At 41.7% G+C, this 24,077-nt stretch overlaps 2 protein-coding genes across 2 annotated transcripts in view; one reads left to right on the forward strand and one right to left on the reverse strand.

Annotated features, from left to right (window-relative positions):
- LOC137260980 (MOB kinase activator 3B-like) overlaps positions 1-24,077 on the reverse strand; it is a 357,679-nt gene that overhangs the window by 222,190 nt on the left and 111,412 nt on the right. The window lies entirely within an intron of this gene.
- Positions 409-24,077, forward strand: part of LOC137260979 (ras-related protein Rap1-like) — a 34,128-nt gene continuing 10,459 nt past the window's right edge. The window contains exon 1 of the mRNA XM_067798570.1: positions 409-2,564. Within this exon, the coding sequence (XP_067654671.1) occupies positions 2,447-2,564 (118 nt within the window). The 5' untranslated portion in view covers positions 409-2,446. The remainder of the gene's footprint in view (positions 2,565-24,077) is intronic.

Below are 24,077 nucleotides of genomic sequence, written 5' to 3' on the forward strand. Positions count from 1 at the left end.
TTGAAATAACACGGTTTAGCAGTGTTGAATAAAGGGTCTGGAAACCTGTAAATAATCAAACATGTGGTTGATAGTAAGAGCATACGGTATTCGATTTCGGATCGGACAAACACGCAGTTGATATAGTTATACTGAAATAACACCTTTTATCATTGGTGAATACAGGTTCGGAAAAACGGTAAATACTCGATTTCGGTTCAGGCAATCATGTGGACAACAGTATGAGCACAGCGTCTGGTGTGCGATGACCCACATCCAGCCATATCATATACCCGATCACACATATTCGACTGAGAATGGGTTATCGAGGTCTTTGTTACGCTGTTTTCAGTGGGGTTGTGAAAAGATAAACATTTCAGCATACTGCAATATCAGCAACTAACGCGACAATGACACATAGCACGTGTCAGATCCCCGTATCCACATCTCACATATGCACATCTACATCTCGTTTCCCGAAATGTGTTCAATGTCTTTTTCATGTGATGCAACATCTAGCACATCTGTGGGCCTTCCATGCTACCAACAACAGGCGCGGTATACCTGGGTTATCTAATCGCGGCACTTGCTGGTTCCAAGGTCTGAAATGAGTTAACGAGGATCCAATCGTCTATACCTCTGGTGGAGCACACAATGTAGAAGACTAGCTATCGGCTGTACCGATATACATGTGCATGGCATCAGAAAACGATTGAGTCTCGCCTCAGCCCGAGCGCGTTCATTCTTAATCCCGGCCAGCGAATTCGGTCAGTGCTTCGAGACTGAATGTAACACCCGTCCTATAGCGGTGGTCGGTTTTGTCATTGATGTAAACAATCAGCGTCAACTCCCGCCTGGGTTACTCTCAACGGAAGTGGGACGTTGGATATGTAAAGTTGTACATAGCATTTCCTTGTTGTTACATGTGCAATGTACAAGCTATAGACATAGCGCGGTGAATCACTGGGAGTCGACGGTTCTAGGCTGCGGTATTGTGTTCCGATTACGTGGTAGTGGATACAGAAAGGATCAGTGCGCTCAACCAAAGCCGGTAAACAGTCGTAAATTTCTTAACCATGTGTGGCCACGTGATATTAACATGCACCGACATCGTGGTGACACTAGGATGATGGACAAGATGAACGAGGGAAGTGTTTGAGGAAGTATGTGAAAGTTTTCGTGTAAGTACGGAGTACATGCAGGAAGGAGAACGCTTGTACGGACGCTCGACATACTGCGTGTAATTAATGTAATTTGTGACGAGTCTGCTATCGCATGCACATTTGGATTGGGGATGTAGTCAGCATAACGATAAGATCACAGTTTAGAGTACACAGACCTCCATTTAATGCTCCATCGTGGATTATATCCAGGATTAACGTTGATTACAAAAACGCGGATTTACCGAAGATTCAGAGTACAAGTGACCAGCAGCGTAGGATTCAAGTGAAGATGTTTCAGGAAGTTGATACAGATCGTGTTGTGGTGGATTAAGGCGAATAGGCTTATTCACACCACAGGAAAAGGGAGCTGAGGGGGATCTGACATTTACTCTGACCTGTCGTAGGTATTGTCCGACACTGAACACAAGGAGACAGACAGACAGACAAACAGACAGACAGGGGTATGTGTCTGTAATGCACCAGTCCATTGTGTAAATACAATCTGAAAACACTGACGCCTGTGGTGAAAATAGACCTGTGATAGAAATTTCAAACAAACGGAATGTTCTTCAGTTTCAAGTGTTTATAGTAAATGCTGAACAATGAAAACAGATGTGTGAAACAAAGACAGATCCAAATGAAGTGTTACAATCTTCAAAAGGATGTGATACAAGGATACAAAGCTAAAGTATAAAAGAATTTCAGTGTGATAATATATATACAGGCCAAGTGATACAACTTTACCTTCGCTTGTGACACCAAGTGGTTGTGTTGGCTCGAGGTCACTGGAAAAGGTCAAGTGATACTTATGGGATTGCCGAACCAAGTGATACAAATATATATGGACAAGTGATACAACTGTATTACAGTCTCAGGTGTCATCAGATGGTAGTTACATAAATATCAAGTAATATTTCTAAAAAGATCAAGTGGTACATCATTGTAAAGACACGTGGCACGTCTTCGCCTTTAAAAGGTCAAGTGATACGCGTATAAGAGGTCAGCTGATACGTTTATATAAAAGATGAAATAAATGATACTTCATCGTCCATAAGCGGTCAAGTGGTACGTCTACAAGAGGTCAAGTGATACTCATATGGTCAAGTGATACGTCTACAAGAGGTCAAGTGATACATCTTTCTGGATAACCGAGGCACCAAGTGATACGTGTGTGTTTAAAGGACGACACCGTGGTATCCATGAAGGCTAACATGGACACCCGTGACAGCTAGTGACCATCTTTGTTGTCAAGTGATTGGGTGTCAGTACTGAGGGCGTGGCACCTCCTGACAGGGCGTGGCACCATGTGGTGTGGGTCTGGACGGACGGGGAGGGAGAGACTGAGGTCAGACAGCGAATGTTCCACCTACGACGAGGAGTGCAAGATCGTCATCGTGGGCTCATCCAGCGTAGGGAAGACAGGTAGGTTCATTCCTGCTACGTCGTGTACTGGAAAGTGGGTCAGTCTAGTGGGTAAAGCGTTCGCTAGTGACATCTAAGGTCCCAGTTCGATTGCTACATGGTTACACTTGCTCACCTACAGTATTCAGTCGAACTAATTGGACCCAAGAGCCATAAAACCTTGCCTGGAATATCAGATTGCATAATGTTTATTAATAGAATGGGAAAAACCTACATTAATTACACTTAGAATATAATTACAGTGTAATTGTAAATTGCGACGCCACGACAAGGATTGACTCTTTAAACGTCAGTCGAATGGGAACCTTCACCCCTAACCACACCCAAAGTCATACCCCACCATAACCCTATTCTCAGTGATGTGAATCAGCTGATCCCAGGACTGACATGACATCACACACATCGTGATAACATATATATATATATATGTGTGTGTGTGTGTGTGTGTGTGTGTGTGTGTGTGTGTGTGTGTGTGTGTGTGTGACACCCGTGACAGCTAGTGGCCATCTGAGCAATGGGGGTAGCACAGTGGAAAAGGCGTTCGATCGTTACGCTGAAGACACGGGTTCTATTCTCCACATGGGTACAGTGTGTAAAGCTCACTCCTGTGTCCCCCGCCGTGATATTGCTGTAATTTTGCTAAAAGGTGGCGTAAAACCACACTCACTCACTATTGGCTTATATCTCACACTTATTTCATATCATCGGTATGACTATGTGCCCCTATATGTATAACATACTGATAGCTATTGTAGGTGAAACCAGAGACCATATACCGGTAAATGGTCTCTGGTGAAACAGACAAGAACCGGTTTTATGTTCCATGGTGATATATTTCATACAACATGCAGTTGTGTTTGGACTTCTACAGTGTTTAGGCGCGTTTCAGTCCAGTAACATTTTGATAACATTTGTAAATGTTCAGTCAAATCTAATCGTCAAACGTGCCTTTGCATACAATGTTCTACAACTGGATACCTTACCTTGGTAATGAAAGTATATATTTCTCAACAGGCACGATTACATACCGTTGCATATAAACCCACATACACTCTTTGACTTTTGTCACCAGCCTTATATCATTACATTAAAAACCAACATTGAATAAAAGTTTATTGTCGTTTTAAGAGTGGTGATGGTATCGAGGTTAAGGCAACAGTATCATCGACAGTATCAGGTTTTAGCACATGTATCTGAATAAAGAGAATATAGGCTATGGAGCAAAACATCACAAACCGACAAAACAATTGAAATGCAGGTCACTTTCGTCGGTTTTTACGCAGACGGAATGGAGTCTGAGTGAGCAACGGGATAACTATTTATGTCACTGCATCCGAAATAAATCTATTTCACATTGTTGTGTAAAATAGTTGTAAACTGAGAAATCGGTGCGTGCCAAGCTTGAAGCTCGCTGCATGTCCTAAATTCGGTTTCCAGCGCACCGGTAGGTTATACTCGGAAGTGACTGTTTCCTAATTGGGAACTTTTACACTTTCTCGGAATTTATCGTGTCATTTAGGTGCATTAATAATTCTTGTCCAAACTACAAAATCGATCCAATCCCTCAAAATGTGTTCTCACGCCAGTTCACGAGTTCATCTATTGAGAAAATACCTGTATTTACTTTCAATTACCACTCAGAGCGACTCGACTGTTTCCGGAGGCACGGATGTGTTTGAGCATATGGCCGAGTTCCTCATAGTGACCTTTAATGCATATGGTCTGCTCAGACTGAGATCCCAGTTTTTCAGCGTGTCTTGGTGACATGGCGTTTTTATATGTTTGCGCTGTATATTTTACGCCAACATGGCCGACATTTATCTTGAAACATCGGGTTCAAGGTAAGCAAACACAGGATCCAGCGTGCACAGTGAAAGCCGAGCGAACCCGATGGGATTAACTGATTGCATCCGGTGCTTAAACATAATTACTATAACTGCTGATAAAGGTTTATCATTCGATACAATTGTTTGGTGTGGTAGCTGTTCTCGTGGCACAGCTTGTTGTGGCATTTGAAGTCAAAATATGTCAAACAGTAATGTGTCGGGAGTGCACGGACTATCGGCAATTTAGATCTGGGGTAATTCGAAATTTACGTTAGCGAGACATCCGCTGCGTGACATTCGTGTTTATATTTGTATACATTAGTTTAGTATCTATTAGAAAATTATTACAGTTAGTCACAGATAATTAAGGTAATATGGTCCGCACTTTGGAAAATATCATTTGGAGTATCATTGGAAATGCCTAAATCTGATCTTTGCACCTCGGTGTCATCTTTGGATAAAGTCCTCTGGGAACCGTTTTTGTGTATGGATGGTTGTTATGGGGATTGTGTGGTCAAGTACAGTCGTGCCCCGTTTATCCGAACCTCAGATATCCTGGAAACTCGCCCTCCGAACGAAAATTCCCTAAAACGAATTCAGCTGAGAACTTAAAGTAAAGTCCCCTCTCTTTTCTACACAGCCAGTGCAAAAGGCTTTGACTGATTTCTTCAAATGAGCATAACTGCATGAGCAGGTATGAGACATTTTATGTATGCACTGATACATGTTTACGTTTAATCAATAAAGATTATGCCTGATGCCTACTATATTCGTTTCTTTGTACGCTTCTTTGTACATATGGCCCGTGGTTCAGATATCCGAAAAGTCACTTATCCGGACAATTTCAATAAAAACACAAGTGTTCGGATAAACGGGGCACGACTATATATGAGTTGTAAGGACGCGCCTGTAGGTGCAACTCTGCACACTGAATGGACGACTGACCGAGGCACGCAATGCCTCTTGGGTATCATGTGATGGTATCACAATGGTAGCAGGATATGATATATTATATCACAGTATGTTTGTTTCGAGGGTAAAGGTGCATCTCTGTACAATAAATGAGCATCGCTTTGATCATGTACATTGACTTTACTGTAGACCACAGTCCAGCGGGTATTTGCGAATAATAAAACATATATTAAAATTTGAGATGACCCCGACTCAAACGGCTTCACATTACATTACAAAATGACTGTATCATGAACTATTTTGAGTTGGGGGTCACACAAAACAATATTATTATAAAGCTTTAATCCTCGCTAAGATACGATGGCCTGTGCTGTAGACTGGTTGTCTGGCTATTTTGCGCTGGCGCTTCACTTTGGTAATGACGGCTATGACGCTCCCCATCTCGGTAAATGACCATGTGTCCCGTGGATCATAATCTGCTGTTAGCTCAAGGTTTACTTGGTCCAAACTCGACATGACAATACGGTTGTCGTCGCTGTCGCTGGCCTCATCATCATTATTGTATAGCTGTCAGTGGGTATTATAAACATCGGGGTGGCGCAAAGGTTATGTAACATCTCATTTGCTCAAAGGTCAGGGTTCGATTCTCCATTTATGTAAAATGTTAAGTCTAAGTAAACGTACACAGCCATACTGCATAATACTGAGCCTACGTTTGGTTAGACTGATTAAATGTTAGAAACCCATTCAATGTGCGCAAGCGGACGCGCGCACGCACGCACACACATACCCTCCCTCCTGGATATCTCTGCTTGCTGCATCAGTGCTTAAACCCATAAAACCTCAATTCCCTCACTTTCCATTCACTGCACGGATTTTATCAGCAATAATAACAATAACATAATAACAACAGTGACCTTGACATATAGTGTAACTCTCTGTAGGTATGACAGGTCATTTATCACTAAGGAGAACACAATTCAGTATATGATGTAAAGGTAAATCCTTCAGCTCTCCAAACAGATGCCTTTTGTTCTGCACTTAAAAGGGAAAGAGAGCTATTCCTAGCCGAATAGACCGATAAAACCTGCTTTGATTCATCTTCACGACCAAGACATCAACACAGACAGTTAAACAGATGCATGCATGCCCCTCATGCACTATTCCGTAGCGGAACACATACTACATTGTTTGTTAGTATGAGCATTTGAGCATTTGAGCATTTATCTCAGTACGGTCCCGTGTGGGAATGTATGTTTTCATAATCTTCTACTGGTACGTGAATATCTAGCGTCGTCAGTTTGCACACAGATTCATTTGGTCACGGTTTGATGAATCGTCACCTGTCCACAGTAGAGAATTTGTAGTTAGGGACGTATCCAGCATTAATACATCCAGATATGTTTCCTAGTTTGGCTTGTTGAATATGTTCCTGTGTTTTATGTCACGCCTTTGCATGTGTTTGTGATGGGTTCATGGATAGGGCAGGATAAGCTGAAATCTTCGAGAACACGTGGTACGATTACAGTTTATCAGATATTCATCAACACATGGATGCTATATAACTGGAAACGTACAATGGAATCTACTTTTGGCAGACATTTCTCTTGATTGGGAAAAAGGTTTTGTCTTGTTTATGTACGTCTTCGGTTTAATACATGACGAAGCGCTATCGTTTTGATAACCCGTTCTACTGTAAATAGGGTTAAAATGTCAATTGACGTGAACTTAATGAAGCACTGGCGTTATGTCCCATCTGGCTGTATTAGAAACTCCTCGTAATTACTGGGGACAGGGTGCTTTTACCCTATCTAGCCTCACATCCACAGAGTATTTCAACAGTTCCACTATAAAGGGTTAAATCGGCCTACGATGTGATCAAAACCCTGGACAGGACTGTGTAATCGCACACGAGATGACAAAACACTCCATGCCCGACTCTGTCGCGCGTTATTATTCTCTAGGTCACTGTGCTCTTGAAATGGAGATCCATGCAGCAACGTAGCGTTTCGATAAGATCCTATATTTTTCTCCAGCCTCAACTGAGCAATGTTAGGTTTATAAGGCGGGTCGGTATTAGAATTACACTGTAAGCGTCTTATTGCGTATTTTGCGTTTATAGACGTAATGCGAGCTTGTTGAAGCAGAAGAAATGTTTAAAGTTAACACTTGAGTAATGTGGGCTTGTTCTGAAATATTTGAAATAGTTTCAGTGCGGCGTCTACACGCTTTCTAGTCTCTTAAACACTATAATGGACTGTCTTATAATTGGTCTCTAAATAACATCATCATCATCATCATCATCTCAACATCGTCAGCTACCTGTCAACTCACTTAACATCAGCGTCACTTAACATCCACGTCATCATCATCGACATCGCCATCAAAGTTCTTGTACAGTTATGTGCAATCATGATCATCATCATCATCGTCGTCACCATTATCATCGTCACCATTATCATTATCCGCTGTATGAAATGACACCGAGACTCAAAGCCGTATATCGACTCGGAACCAAACCCGAGTGCAGGCGTGAAGGGACCAACGCACAGGCAGCTGACAACCCACATCCTTTATATAATTAAATCGGTAAATGTATGTTCATACATTCTTCCAAACTGACAAAAAACAAAAACAAAACAACAACGAAAAAAACTCCTAAAAACATAATGCGTCTGCAAACTACTTCAGACAAAAAGTTCACAGAAAACGTGATTGTCTTAATGCCACGCGTCCTTTTCTGACATTTCACTTAGAACCGTGTCTGTGCCTGGGAGAAATGCTCTATCTCCGTATTGTAGTTTAGGCAGACAGGAGAACAGTTGCTCGAAGACTATATCAAGGTAACGTATTTACTACGTGACATGCAACGACTTGCTGACATGTTCGGTTATTGTCTGGAAATCTACTTTTTTACATAGTGAAGGTCACGGTGACCAGGTAGAGAGGAATTGGTTCTGGTAGGAAAATGCACGTTATATCTGGAGGGTTTATTCTGACGATCTCCCTGTCCCGTTATACACAAAGCACGTTAAGCGTTGATACTTCTTGTTGCCCTGCCTGCTCTTTACATCACACACGTTTAGCCGATATACCAAGGATTTATTGGCTAGCAATCACAGTGAGTGAGTTGAGTTTTACGCCGCTTGTAGCAATATTCCAGCAATATCAAGGCGGGGACACTAGAAATGGGCTTCACACATTGTCCCCATGTAGGGATTCGAACACGGGACTTCAGCGTGACGGGCGAACGTTTCAACCACTAGGCTACCCCACCGCCCCACTAACAGACAGAATAATGTGTCTGGGTTGGGCGTGGTCTATCTCTGTAGACTATCACCATAAAGCTGACATAGTCTGGATCGGTGCAAGTCGCCACAAGTTCATATATCTGTGGATGCTCATGCTGTTGATCGCTCGACTGGCCTATACACGATTATTTATAGAACGACGCTATCCAATTACAAACCAAGCAACCCTATGTATGTGCCCCGCATGTGTACAAAGTGTGAAGTTCATTTCTGGTCTATTAATGTTCTATTTCTAGAACATTGCTAAAAGCGGCATAAAACTATACACACACACACGTGCGTGCGTGTTCTGTATCAGGAACGCGACGTTCTCCCCTCTTATCTTTTAGCACTATGCCAATGCTCCAGGCTTCTCCAAAGTTCCACATGTCCATAGACCTATTTATTCCATGCCTTCATATGCAACATTCAGTGAATGACTACCATCCCAAGAGAAAACCAGAATCTTTGCAATGGAAATACTTCCGAACTCCACAAAGCAAAACGTTTAAGTTGACCTCTCTCTCGCTCTGATTTTCATTTCATCTACGACTCTGTATGTAACACACCATTATATTATATTATGGCGATGCTCGTATGGCTCATATCATTATCGGTTCGCTGCTATACGTGCTGGTGCGGAGGATGGAAAACATCTGTTTGTTTCTAAAACTTGTATACAATCTACCAGAATACTTCTCGAACAAGCACCTGTGCCCACTCAATGCCCACAGCCGTCCTTCAGTCCACTAGGAGAGTCTACAGTCTATTGAAACATGGCTAGGCAGGATCCAGACATGAACGTACTGGACGTGACTCCACAGTGCATGTAATACACAGAACTAGCCAGGTATTTTGCACCTGTGTTACGTTCAATGACTCTGCCAGGTGGCATTTATCAAGGTGTTCAAAGTGAGCCAAGAATAGCTGACATTTATTCAAGTTATCCTGACGTGTAACTCTGTGTGAAGCTTGCAGCATATGTTTGGATGCACGGAGAACTATTTTTATCTGCTTAAAACCGACTTATTTTGCGTCAAATCTGAAACGCAAAATCTGATAGCATAGTAAGAGATCGTAATTTATATAGTTGCAATATATTCGAAAAATGAATTGGCAATAACGCCTTTGAAATATATACACCCACCAACCCTATTCTGCTGTTCCTAACGCTCAGTGGCGTACACGCGCACACGCACACGCACACGCACACGCACATACAAACACACATACCTTATTTCGAATTGAAGCTAGCATGTCCATAAATACGGCTGAAGTATTATTATATAAGCCTTCGTTGTAAACATGATTTTAAAGATCACAGAGTGTGCTCCACCGCACAATTCCGACTCACGCCTTATGCCGCCCGTCGCCTCCGTAACGAAACCCAACCTTGAACTCATCGTGGCTACGTCTGCACTCGAAATTCTCACACGTGCACTTGTAGGTGCGTGAACATGGTTTATCTATTCACCTGCTCCAGCACACTTTCCGCACTCGGTTGGCGTCACCGTAAATGCGATTTCTTTGAGAAGAAACTACACTCACAACAAACATGGTCTCTTATAAGATTCCCGGGAGACTTGCGGCGACTTGTTTTTGGTACTTTGTACGCGGTTGGTGTAAACATCTGTGATATAAGTATGTAGGTACCCTCGTGGGAAAGCAACACAGGTGGTGCAGCAGTAGCATTGTCGGTACAGGGAGGGGAAGAGTTGTACTCCCGGGGGTCGGTGTGGAGTCCGTCACGCACGTTGATGCGTAGGATTTGTTGGTGCGTCTGTGTGGACGTACACTTAGTCTCTGTATGTATACACATTTGCTAGAAACAAGTAATTCCTTACAGATTGAAAAAGAATCCCAGTGACATGGGAGCTTCAGAGTGAGAGAGTGAGTTGGGTTTTACGCTACAAGAACACGCGGTTCCAACACTGTACCCATTTAGAGAATCGAACCTGGATCATCGGTATGATGAGCAAACGTTTTAACTACTTGGCTACCTTCAGCTAGACTCACGACTAAATGAATGGATGTACTGTTTTACTATGGTATTGACCCGCGATGATCCGGGCTAGAGTTGCTCTTCAGGAACCCCAGGGGCGACTCACGGGATCGGGTGGACAGGCTGCCTCATTTGGTTGGTGCGTGTCACCGAATCCCATTTGAGTAGAACGATATTGATGATGTTGATCACTGGATTGTGTGGTTTGGACTCGATTAGATGGGATATTGTGGGAGCGGCATTACACAACAATGATTATGGAGCCACACTTTATATTGGAGCCACGTCGCGCAGTTCTACCAACCATGGTTAAGACGTTGTTGTCGTCGTCATTGTGTTAAACATCTCACAAATCAAACCTGCGTTAATATTTGACAGTCCTTGCGGGAGTCTAGACTCGAGACGTCTAAAATAGACCTGTCAGTTCGATGTGCCTCTTGAACCGACACATAAACAACAGACAGTAAGCTTCTTTTCTCATGGAAGAAACCCACCCTAATCCACGGAATGCTCAGCGCCATGACAGAATGATACAGTGACGCATGTTACATGCGACTGGTAAAAAGACCAGACGTTGGATGCTTGCGTTTTTGTAGGGCTCCTTAACGATCAGACTTTCGCTAACGTTCAAACAGCTCTGAAAACATTGCCATTGCCTAGTGGCTCATGTTGCTTGCGACAGTCATTAGATTAACCAGGATTCAGATGAAGAAGATGGTTGGTTGTCTAACGCCGCAATCAGCAACATTCCTGCTATAAAGCGTACGGTCTGTAAAAACTCTAGTCTGGACTAGACAATCCAATAATCAAGAGCACGAGCATCGATTTACGCAATCGGGATATGATGAAACGTGTCAACCAAGTCAATGAGTCTGACCACCCTATCCCGTTATAGTCGCCTTATACTACCCCTGAAGTCAAGTAAGTAAATGATTTGGGACGAGTGAAGACCAACTCACGATCGTGTTTGATCATATTCAGACGTGGATAGTCGATAGGCATGTAGTTTCCAAGCTATAACGTACAGCTGATCAGGTTATAAGTATTGTTATTAATTCTCAGGCGGACAGACGCACGGGTTGACTGATGGATGCAGACGTCAAATAATGCTCCAAAACGCAAACCTTTTCAGCCCTAGTGAGAAAAAGTAGCATTTAAGACCAGTGAAAATCTAGGTCAGAATTGATCAGTCTTCATTCTTGAAATTCGTTGTACAATAAAGGGTGCCTGACAGTCTTTCAGTAAGTTCAAAAGAATAGGTATCCAGCTGTGGTAAGCAGACATAAACGAGCATTGCATTGTATGTTATCATGTCCGAATCGCTGCTGATGCTAGCAATGACCCGTTTGGGCGGAAGAACACGAGTGAGTGAGTGAGTGAGTGAGTGAGTATAGTTTTCCGCCGCTTTTCGCAACACTCCAGCAACACCAGAACTCCAGAAATGGGCTTTAGAAATTGTACCTATTGTACCTATGACAACAGTCGTTAGGAACTGACACATGTGATGATTCAAGGATTCAAGCTCAGGAACGGCAGAGTTAGTTTCAGAAGTTATCGAATCCTACAACATCTGAAACCAACTCCGACTTCGAGGGACATCTTTAAGACTTTCTAGAACACCATTCATGCCATGACTGTGATGGGTTAGCTAACGAGGACATCTATCTCGATGGTGAATTTCTGACTTCGAGGAACATCTTTAAGATTTTCTAGAACACCACATTCATGCCATGACTCTGATGGGTTAGCTAACCAGGGCATTTATCTCGATGATGAAATTTCTGAAATAAAACAAAAATGCAATTTCTAACCTCATAAATGAGAGGGCGCCCGGTAGGCAACCCGTGGAACTGTACAAACTATCATCGGAACTTGTAATCCCACATCTGCAACTGTTATTTAATAAGATCTTAGATGAGGGTATATTCCCATCACATAGGAATATTGGAATGATCTTGCCTGTATTTAAGTCCGGAGATACGAAGGAGCCAAACAAGATCAGGATCCAATTGACCTCTGTACATCGATTATATAACTGTACAACAGTATGGTAGGCCACTAGGCCAATATTACGCTAAATAAATTGTCTGTCTGTCGACTCTTTCGATGAGCATAGTCAAGTGAAGATCAATTTTAATACGGATCTTCTTCATCTTATTGAAAGGGGCTCAAAACTACGCTCAGTCCTCTACCGATTCGTCATCTAAACTTACATTACAAAACACCGTAATCCTTATTCGGACCTCTACGACCTGAAAATATGTTTAAACATGAACCTGCAGAGCTTGTGTATAGAGCGCTGCCGTTGAATATGTTTATTTACACGACGCTGAAAACGGGGTTAAAAAATCTGGTGTCGGTGCTAATCCTTTTTAAAAATCTTATCACGTGTCAATCAGTTGTCGACACGGGCATGTAACATATCTCACAAATATTGAGAATTTCACACGTCGGCACATGTATTTTTGAAGTGACGCCCTAACGATCATTAGATACCAATCTGCTCCCGTTTGTTCTATTTATCGTCGAACAAAAATTAACAAAAAATGACCTCTGACTAAATGTATCAGCGAACTGGTGTAGATTTCGATTTCAGTCAGCACCATGTTCCGTTAACAGGCTAATGACGTCATATATGCGGATCGGATACGGCACTTCTGAAACACGTTTACCAAGCGAGACAAAATATTAATATTCCAAATAGGTTTAACCACCAGCTCCTAATATTAGATGACATATTTAAACTGATATTATACAAAAACAAAAAATGAAAAAATACCCTCTACTTTTTGTTCCCCATAACATCATCTGCTGGCATGATGTTTCCCTAACAACTCTCAATAGTCCCCGAGAAAATGTAAGTACGGTAATATTAAAAAATGAAAGATTATATTTGTTTACCACTCCGCTAATCTAGAGTAAATTAAGGAGAAAACCGACTTAAAGTAATTGAAATGGGCAATTTTGCGAAAGATTTATGGCTTGAATGAAAAACTTGGATAGGAATTGAACTGACAAGCACATCACCCCAGGCTAATTTGACTTTCATTTTTTCCAAAAATACCATGTCAAGGACACTGGTTGGTGTTTTTTCATATCTGTGTATTCACGTGAGGTGCACGTGTTCAAGTCAATCTCAGCTGACTCCGTTTTATACTGTTGCCGCATAACACGCACGTGCGATTGAACAAAATCATGATTTTCATATGATCCCACGCATAACAGTGTAAATGATATCTGTCACAATTTAAACACTTACCAAATAATAACATCGTATTTTTATTAAACGAGGCACCGGATGTGTAGTTTCTTTAGTGCGTCAGTTGATATGGTCATCTTCATCACCAGTTCTGATACTGTTAGGTGATGGTAATGAGGTCAATACCTATTTTTTGTGGACCCGCTATGTTGCTTTTTGCGGGACCATAAAAACAGTTATTGACCTCATCACCAGTCTGTAACTATTAACCTTCTGAAAACCAAAACGTTTAGTCAAGAAAAGTAATTTTATTGTCACTGCAAACTAATAACAGAATCTCAACAATGACATGCAAACAATAGAATGACGTCATACCTTGATGTCAATGTAACTCAAGTCAAGATAACTTTTGATCGGACCTGAGTTGGAGTCATTATGTTTTCCTGTCGACGGTCACGTGGCCGCCTCTAGACCAGTCAGGTAGCCGGAAAACTATTCTTCCATAACAATACAGTTGTTTGTTGCTTGTACTCTGCAGTACTCCAGCTGTATATCCTGCAAACTGACAAACCAGTGGTTGATATTGTCAGCAACGATCCGTCGGGATGCGAACCTGTCATTCGATCTATTCGTCAGCAAACAGGCGACAAACATCGACACGAATTTCCTTTTTGACACGTTCTTCGCATCCTGACACAGCTAAGGGACATGACAAAACAAAGCGATTAGCACAGTTTTGAAATATATGTCTGTATGAAGAATTTCCTCAAAATCTACAACTTTCTTCGGCGCCAGTGCCTCTGTTACAGGTAAGACCTTTACTGAATTCCAGTTCAGTATACTCAATGTCACAGTGACCTTGTGACATGCTGTACTTTTAGGTATATCATAGATAACGTATTTTCACATCCGCAGTACATTATCACTTCCAGCTACTCTGATATGGTACAGCGATCAGCTGGCTCTATGATGATTGCATCTAGCGTTTAAAACCCTCGCGGGGAAACTGTGCAGTGTGTGCATATTTAAAACGAATGGTTTTTATTATGGAAAAATCATTTAAAATTACAGTTCATACGCTCTTCAGCACGGTGCACGTCAACACGTGTTTAGTACTCCGTGTGCTCGCACTGCGGAATCAACACAACGTAAAAAGTTTATCTTACAGTTACGTACTTAACTAAGTAGAGAAAATGCATTTAGATAAACGTTTGGCTGTTTTCATCCACATTGTCTTGTTTATTTGCTATATCTGTATGTGAACACATAGATTTATATTTTATCATGACATATTCACAGTAACAGTAGATACTGTTATTCGTCCATAAAGAGGGGTAGTATAAAAACCCAATAAGAAGTAAGTTGTCAATATTCTGATATTCTGTATTCTGGTCCTGTCGTAGTGGTCGTTCCGTCAGCTCTAATATATTTCTTATTGGAGACAGGTCTGGAGAAACAGCCGGAAATGGCAGTACAACGATATTATGCTGACCCAAAATGTTGGTTATAACACGTGCAACATGTCAAAAGGCATAATCCTTAATCTTAAGGGGTGAGATAATGATCTCGATGGAAGTCACTTAAATAGTGTACGCCATTACTATTCACAGTGATGAGCAGTATTCTCCCATGATGCCATTCCGGGGCATGAAACATCCTCCCGAACAAATAATATTTAGTACCAATTCATTTGATGCACTAACCGAACATAGCTGTCTTTTTGGCATGACGTCACGCGTGATGCCCTTTTATAGATAACGTCACCAAAGAGATGGGTTTATATTTCGATGAATATTGAACATTAAAATGCCTGGCAAGTTCGCACTGAGCCATTCCTAAACCATACCGACGGCGCGGAGACGTTGATTTTCAGCAAATCGGTTTTCAGTATTGTGAATCGCGTTGCATATGTGTTGAAACATGCGTTGTTCAGTTACAAATATATGTATGTTTATTACACTTTGATGAAGTATAGTTATTTGTCTTACATGTGAATGGGTGTACAGGGATGTATTGATTAGGTCCGATGCAGGCTGGTACGAGGATGGATGGTAAAGGGATAGGAATTCTCGTATAACGATGGTTTTGAGGAAGATCAGCTATAAGTGGAACTCTTTGTGTTGATTGAGCCTATCTTTCTAATGGTACAAGAGTGTTTTACCAATACGCTGATGCTTCGTAAATAGCTCACACGACTCATCAGCCACTTAATGGCGATAAGGGAGAGGAAGCAAGCGTCAGACGGAATTGTTTTATACCATCGATCGCAATCTTCATGGCGTAACAGGGCTCAGCTGCCTGGTAGGCCACTTGTTCCAGTTTCGGCTGAGACCTCAGTGGCAGATCGTCAGTAAGCCCCTTTGGTCTGATTTGTTGTGATGTTTTTCACTGATACACTTTGTTGTTTCAGCTAGTGATTCATATGTGATATTTTCACTGATACACTTTGTGTGATGTTTTCACTGCTGAACCTCGTGTGATGTTTTCACTGCTGAACCTCGTGTGATGCTGAACCTCATGTGATGTTTTCACTGCTGAACCTCGTGTGATGTTTTCACTGCTGAACCTCGTGTGATGTTTTCACTGATGCACCTCGTGTGATGTTTTCACCGATGAACTTCATGTAATGTTTTCACTGATGAATTTTATGTAGTGTTTTCACTGATGATGTATATATCATGTGATGTTTTCACTCAAGAACTTCACATGTAATGATCGATGAATCCGCATGGGTAGAACGTGTGAAACGTCTCCCTCCTTATATTTTTGGTAAACGCCGCGCCATCACTTTCTCTTTGACATTTCTGACGTTCCACTAATGAAAACACTAAGCTGATGCATGTCACAAGGAAACTGGAATTAAGTATCACATGTATTTAGAGGATGAATCTTATGCACCACCCTTCTTCTCGAGCTACAGTGGATTCATTGGTGATCCAGGGTTGCGCCCCTTAGACCTGACAGGATCCTACACAATTCGTCTTGACTGTGAGTGTTTGTCTGAACCATATCCATGCTCTTCACTGCCACTAAACGCAGCGAACGTCTCCAACGGGAATGATAAAGATGATATGAACATGGAAATTTAAAACTTCTGGTGTACAAATGTTCATACTTCATATATAATCATACCATCTACTATAAACAAAATGTGAATACAATCAAGATTGTGTTAGTTTATTGTCATGGGCAAGTCCATTTCTAAATTAGGGGTGGCCTGATTTCTCTCATTCTGCCTACACTTTTATTGTGTCTGTAGGCAGAATGAGATGCAAACAGAATGAGAGTAAGTAAACTACGCTTGCTAAACGGTATAGCGCTGTGCGGTGCCGTCCAAGAGCGACGCGACGCGATGCGATGTAATATTCTTCACGTCCTGTCTTCGTATCACCTCACGACATCTCTGCAACATCACTTACATCTTCACGCGAGGACCCGTGTTCCATTCCCCACGTGGGTAAATGAATGAAGTCCATTTCTAGTGTCCTCCGCTTCATATTGCTGGAATGTTGCTAAAAGCGGCTTCAAACCATACTCGCTTACTCACTTTTACAGAAGAAAACGAAGGTGACAGAAATAATAAAACACTGTAATGTTTGTAATACCCGTTCATTAAGTAAGAGAGTCTAGAGAACCTTCTCTCCACACAGCTAATTCGGGTTCAAAGCAGACGAACTTGTCGATTCTGCCCGATCTTGTTTCAGCGCGTATCATTAAAACTTCTTTTCCTATTTCTGGTAGATTTACGGCAGCGAGTCGTGATAAGAGTTCGCCTAAGTATCACCACACGGTGATGTGGCAACGATTAGAGTTGGAGGTATTTCGTCTGACTGAGTCTCTGAATAAATGGACTGCTCGAATCATCTCAGTACAGCATTAGTCAAAGACTTCAGCGCTAAAATAGTTGCAAGTGCCATGCATTACCATCAACTTAGGACTACCTTAACTCCAAGAGCGCTTCGAAAATCAAGTCCCAGCTTCGCAAATAATATTTACATGATATACTACTGGAAATAATTTAAATTTGCTGGTATTTATTTATTTAACTCCGCACTCAGCAATATCACATCTATACGAAGACTGTAAATATTTGAGTCTGGACCAGACAACCAGTGATCAACAGCATGATCATCGTTCTACGCAGTTGGGATACTATGACATGTATCAACCAAGTCAGCGAGCCTACTCACCGGATCTCTTCAGTCTCCTCTTACGACAAGCATGGGTTACTGTAGATCAGTTCTAACCTGGACTTTCATGCGTCTGCTATTTCTGAGAAATAGTTAAGTCGTGATAATTATTCAGGTGATTGTATTAACTCAAGGAATCCTTCCGTTTTGGACTTGATGTGATGTTTCAGAATATATTTTCAAATTTACTAGGAGAGTAGATTTTCTATTTTCGTTTTCTATTTGACTCAAATATTCGTTCTGCGATGATATCATCTCTTGAGTTCAGTGCTACCAGACTTTCACTGTGGGGCTGCGGAAGAGTAATGTTCCCAGTACCCAGAATGCCTGTCACTGATCATTACATTCTATGATATTGCCGACTCCATGTCCACGTCAGCTAAGGTTGTCTAATCAACCATTTGTTTACCAGATCATAGTACTTTGACTGCTATGAAAGAAATACGTCATTTGTTTCATGGGGTTAACGGCATTATAAAAGTCACCTTCCGTAAATAAAAGTTTAAAAAAAGCAATAAACCCGTAAAAAGCCCTCGTATTTTTGCGTATCACGGAAACGATTACGGTTAGCTCAGAAGGCCATTTCACCGATTGGCCATCAGGATCCGAGAGCTCTATCCTACATAGCCTTCCAAACTGCAATAACCTTAGCATCTAAATTTTTTAAACAACATTGTTTTGATAAAGATATTTAAAAAAAAGATATTCAATAATTTAAGCGTCATTTGGTGGACACACGCCTTTCGTGCAATGCTTCAGTCTTTAATCAACGAAAATTAAAATGGAAGAAATGACAAGAGTGTATTGATTTGAATCTACGGTAAAGATTTGAATAAAACGGCACAGCGCGATGATTCCTTTTAAAGACGATGCCCAGGTTGACAATAAACTTTTTGAGGAATCATTCACCCACTCACTCACTCACCCCACAGCAAGGCGTCAATCACAGCACACTATCTTTGAAGCTCTTCTAGCATATCACAAGCGTATTATCACCTCACGTCATTGATCCCACCAACTGAGTTATCTGTGGTGCAACTTTACATGAAACGAATTCCGAGAAATGCAAGTACTCCGTGGAAAAACCCTGATGTAAGTTTGTTGGTTCCCACATGGGGCGAGCAGCTCATGAAAGTCCAATGATCGGCCTCCCAAATGTGTTTCTTGCCAAATTCCTCAAAGATTAAACGATTACCCGTGATTTTCACGCATGCAGAACGCCCAGAAGTTCACGTGACTTATCACAAATAAGCCTCTCAGATTATGTGAGATCTCTCATCGGAACTCGATACAGGTCCTTGTGCACTAGAGAACGCTGCTTTGGATGAAAATAGGTATAAATTTCAAAACCTAGATAACAGCACAGGTTTAAACAATTACGGAAACAGTCATCCATATGTCTGAATAAATAGGCGGTTTTTGGAGTGTATGTTTTCAATCTCGTTACGGGAAAGATCCAGTACAGACATTGGGCAATGTGATTTTCTTATGTGAGCCCGATTTAATTACATTCATTTTAGGGATTATCTGTTATCAAGTCGAAATTCACACCCCTGGGAGTGCAGATAACACACTCACCATCAACGGAGGTTTGTATAAGATTCCTGAGATATACTTTCACCTGGTGTTTTGGAGTAATTTCAAAATGAAATCGAAACAAAAAGATGACTGATGGTCGAAGGAACCATAACAATCTTTGAAGAGGTTCGCCTCTTGGCCGAAGACACGAGTTCAGTTCCTCACATGGTTACAATGTATCACAATGTGCCCTTCACACTCACCCTCACACAGTTGCTATTAGTTACAATTCAGCGATAAGACACGAGTGCAAGAACGTTTCTATATTCAAGAGATTTGATGAACCTAAAATATTCTAACCACAGCACTGTCAGGGCATTGTGCAAAATCTACTGCCAAAGCGATAACTCCTAGGATATATCTTCTGATCTCCCACAAGCGATATCTCTTGTGGAACACAGTTTTGGGTGATACAATGCATGTCCCGGACCATCCTGTCCCTGTCTATAATTAGCAATCATTATTCTGATCAGGACTTGATCGACGTGTAGGATAACACACTTGCGGTCAATATATAGAATTCATATAAAATAATTTCATTCAGTTGATTAAACAAGTTTTAAAAAGAGTCAGCGATACATATTCTGTTCAAAAGGTCGTTCACTCACTTCTCAGACACTTTCGGTATTAATTTTAATGCCATTAAATAATCAGTTTGAGAACTGATGTGAGTGAGTACGATTTTACGCCGCTTTTCGAAATATTCCAGCACTATCATGGCATGGAACTGTCTTGTAGGGAAACTGAACCCAGGGTTAGGCGTCAAGAGCAAGTGCCGCAATGTCCACAATGTCATTCCATCGTCCTAAGGAGCAAATTTACTTTCAAAATAATGGATGCAACGCTGATGCCTCTATTAATACTCTTGCTGGCTCTTGCTGCAACGAATACAAATTGTCATTATCTTCAGGTGTTTTATCTGTCTAATGCACGTGCGGTGCGCACGCATGCCCTATGCTGTTTGTGCAATAGGATAGCCGGGTTGTTTACCATTGTCATCTTTTCCCCTTTGCTACACTTAACACAAGTTTTTATTCTTCAAACTGAACCGCCAGGACGTATTTAATATGTATTTATCATTCCACCCCATAATATGGAGTCTGCCTTTAGGGGTGGGGGTAGCGGGGGTGGGGGTTGGGGTTAATGGGTCGTCATTGTTATGTGGTTTAGAAGTGAGTGAATTGGGTTTTACGCCTCTTTGTCTAGCCTACCTTTCAGCATCTCAGCAGAATTCTGGAGGAAGAACTGAAGCGTGTTTTTGACATATCACAGAAACCCTGGTATTTTCCAAATTCAAAAGGGACTATATTATCTTCACAGCCTCATTAGGGCTATTGGGCAGCCTAGCAGTTAATGTGTTCACTGGTCACGCCATTGGGCCGGGTTCGATTCACATGACCGGCACAAAGTGTGAAGCCCATTCGGTTGCCCGCTGTGTAAGTGCTGGAAAAACAATAAAATAACTCAACCTAACTGGAAGTGATGGAGTCGCCAGGTGTTTCAAAGCGTTCACTCGTCACACCGAAGACCAGATTCCAACATGGTGCAATACCAGATCCCTGTTTTCAGTGTCCTCGCTAATCCTCTATTGTAATGATTTAAAACTCACTTAACCTAATGACCCTCTAACCCGTTTAATATCCTCTTCCCCATCCCTCCTCGTCTCTTTAAGCCAGAAACAAACAACCACCGCTTGGAAAAACATTTCCGGATAATGATAACCCCATAAATGCTATATACCGAGGTAAAGCAAATACTAAAACGCTTTTTCGACACTCAAAACCTATCAGCGTCATAAGGAGTGTATTTTGAGTCGATCACGACCCCATTTGCCGGACCTAAAGCTGAGCTCGGCCAATAAAAATAGTGAATTCCCACACAAACTGGAACAGGCATCGGTTCGTTACAGAATAGCTGGATATACCGTAAGGTTTTCTGGGATACGTGTTTATGTTTGTTTTCATACGAAGCGAGACCCCCAAGTCCCCCACCATATGTTAAAGGTATTCCGATGACATTATCTGTTACCACGGGTATTTATATAAGTGAGGGCGTTTGATTTATTCAACTGTTGGAGGAAGACAGTTATGTCTGTGATACGGTGGCTGTTTCCATTCTTACTTAACATTGTTTGGATACTGAATCGCTTGAAGAACTGATACGCCGAGACAATGAAGCAGCTTGCCAAAACAATGGGGCCATGTTTTGTGAAGTCTGGTTTATGTTCGAGATTTTTTTATCCATTTTCTAAAGTTAAATTGCCGAACACAATCTGAGTGAGATGTGTGATTGTAATCAACTGAGATAAACTTTAAGGGTAGCCTGTCTCACAGTCCCCGAACCGCATAATGTTAAAAAAATCCAGCCCTTTCTGCAATGCTAAAGAGGGCCGATAGGGGGGGCCAAGTGGTTTAAGCGTTCACTCGTAACGCCGAGGACCCAAGTTCGATATCCCGCATGGTCAATGTGTGAAGCTCATTTCAGGTGTCTGCCACCGTGTAGACTAACAACTAGTCTCTGAAATGAACATATTTTACTTAAAAACGTCCATGGTAAAAAGGAAACATATAATGAAATGAAGCCCTGAGACTTTCTTCATTTGAAGCTAAGGGAATCTAGACTTGTTACATTTTCTAGACTTGCATGGGCCTCCTTGGATATATTTGGTTCAGGTACGACAGACTATCCACCGTGATATAGATTGAATATTGCTAAAATCAGCGTAAAACTGAACTCACTCACTCACTCAATGCTGAAGCCGTAATACAAGTCCTCAAGTTCTCAATCTCCATTCTCACTGGCGCTCCATGTCAGTTTAAAAATAACTGATCGTTTCAATAATAATTTTACATAATGAGAAACTAAACGTCAGTCTACCCTAGGTACATTAGTTTACTGGGGAGTTTATTTATCTGAAATCTATTTTAGAACTGTTTTACTTTGGGTTTGACTTTTTAACGAGCTAGTGTGCTCAGATTAACGATGCCTCCGGGTTTTCACATAAGTAGTTAACATCTAAGACTGTATCGCCCTGGGCATTCCGCCCCCGTCAAACAGACACGCTGATAAATCCAGGATATTGTTTAAGGCGGCGTGAACACATCCCTTTCACTGAAATGAGCTAGGGATGTTCTCTTTGAAGACCTAGAACATGTAATGCGAAGGGGAACAACTGGAGGCTTCTATACACTGTAATGGTTTGCAGGGGTTGGACTGGCGTTCAAGCCAAATTATGATTGGGCCAGTCAATTAGCGCTACCGATTGGGCAGGACGTGTTTGCCCTTTTCCTGACACTTGTTTTCTATGATCCATTCATAGTAGTTTTGTCCAACGCAACGCAGTTTGCTAGGGGTTTTTCTTCATCAAAACTGGTATATAGATACGGTGACGAACTGGTGCCTTGTGCTAGTTTTGATTTCTGAATGAAATATGTTTTGCGTTTCCATAGCAACAAGTTGTATTTTGACTGAAATTGGTGTTGTGCTCTTTTCCGGAGCAAAACTTTCAAACCGTTTATCATTTCTTCACTGACTTGGCACATAGATATCTCTGGTGGTGAAGTGGTGCCTTTTGGTAGTTTTGGATTTCTGAATTCTTATATATTTGTTTTCAGTTTCCATGGGGATAAATTTTACTTTGGAATTGGTGATAGTGTTCGTATCAGGAGAAGAAATTTAAAGTCCTTCAATACACTCTTTCCATTTTGGACCCGTGAAGGTCCGGGGTAGAAAAGGCCTTCAGCAACCCATGTTTGCCATGAAAGGCGACAATGCTTGTCGTAAGAGGCAACTAACAGGATCGGGTGGTCAAGCTCGCTGACTTGGTTGACACATGTCATCGGTTCCCAAATGCGCAGATCGATGCTCATGTTGCTGATCACTGGATTGTCTGGTCCAGACTCGGTTATTTACAGACCGCCGCCATATAGTTGCACGCGGCGTAAAACTCACTCACTCACTCACTCTTTCCATTTTGTGGGTATCCATGAACGTCACTCTATTTCAACTATCAACACTACTGAGGTACATCAAAGTGTACATCTGACATCGCTGACATATTCGTGGAGAGTATTTTTACCACTGCGGGAGATGTTAATGACTTTGTCTTCTTGTCACATCTGTTTCACCTTTTACATGGAATTTTGTCTTCAGTAATGCTTGTCGTAAGAGACAGGTAAGGGAATCGGGTGGTCAGTCACTCTCGACATGTCATCGCAACCAAATTGTGTAGATTGATGCTCATGCTGTTGATCATTGGATTGTCTGGTCCAGGCCCAGTTATATACAAGCTGACGCCATATCACTGAAAAACTGCTGTGTGCGGCGGCAGACTTCAAACAACAACCAAGCTAACAAATAGTTTCACCATCCCCATCCCCATCCCCATCCCCATCCCCCACCCCAACAGTATATTCTGACATACAGTGCGTCCTTTCGAGATTGTTGCTCGACGTCGCCAGACTTTGTTATTTCTCGGTTTCACTGACGCGTTTTGTTTATATCTTGTCTTAGCAGG

The sequence above is a fragment of the Haliotis asinina genome, chromosome 14, assembly GCF_037392515.1.
Source record: "Haliotis asinina isolate JCU_RB_2024 chromosome 14, JCU_Hal_asi_v2, whole genome shotgun sequence".
Lineage (NCBI taxonomy): Eukaryota > Metazoa > Mollusca > Gastropoda > Lepetellida > Haliotidae > Haliotis > Haliotis asinina.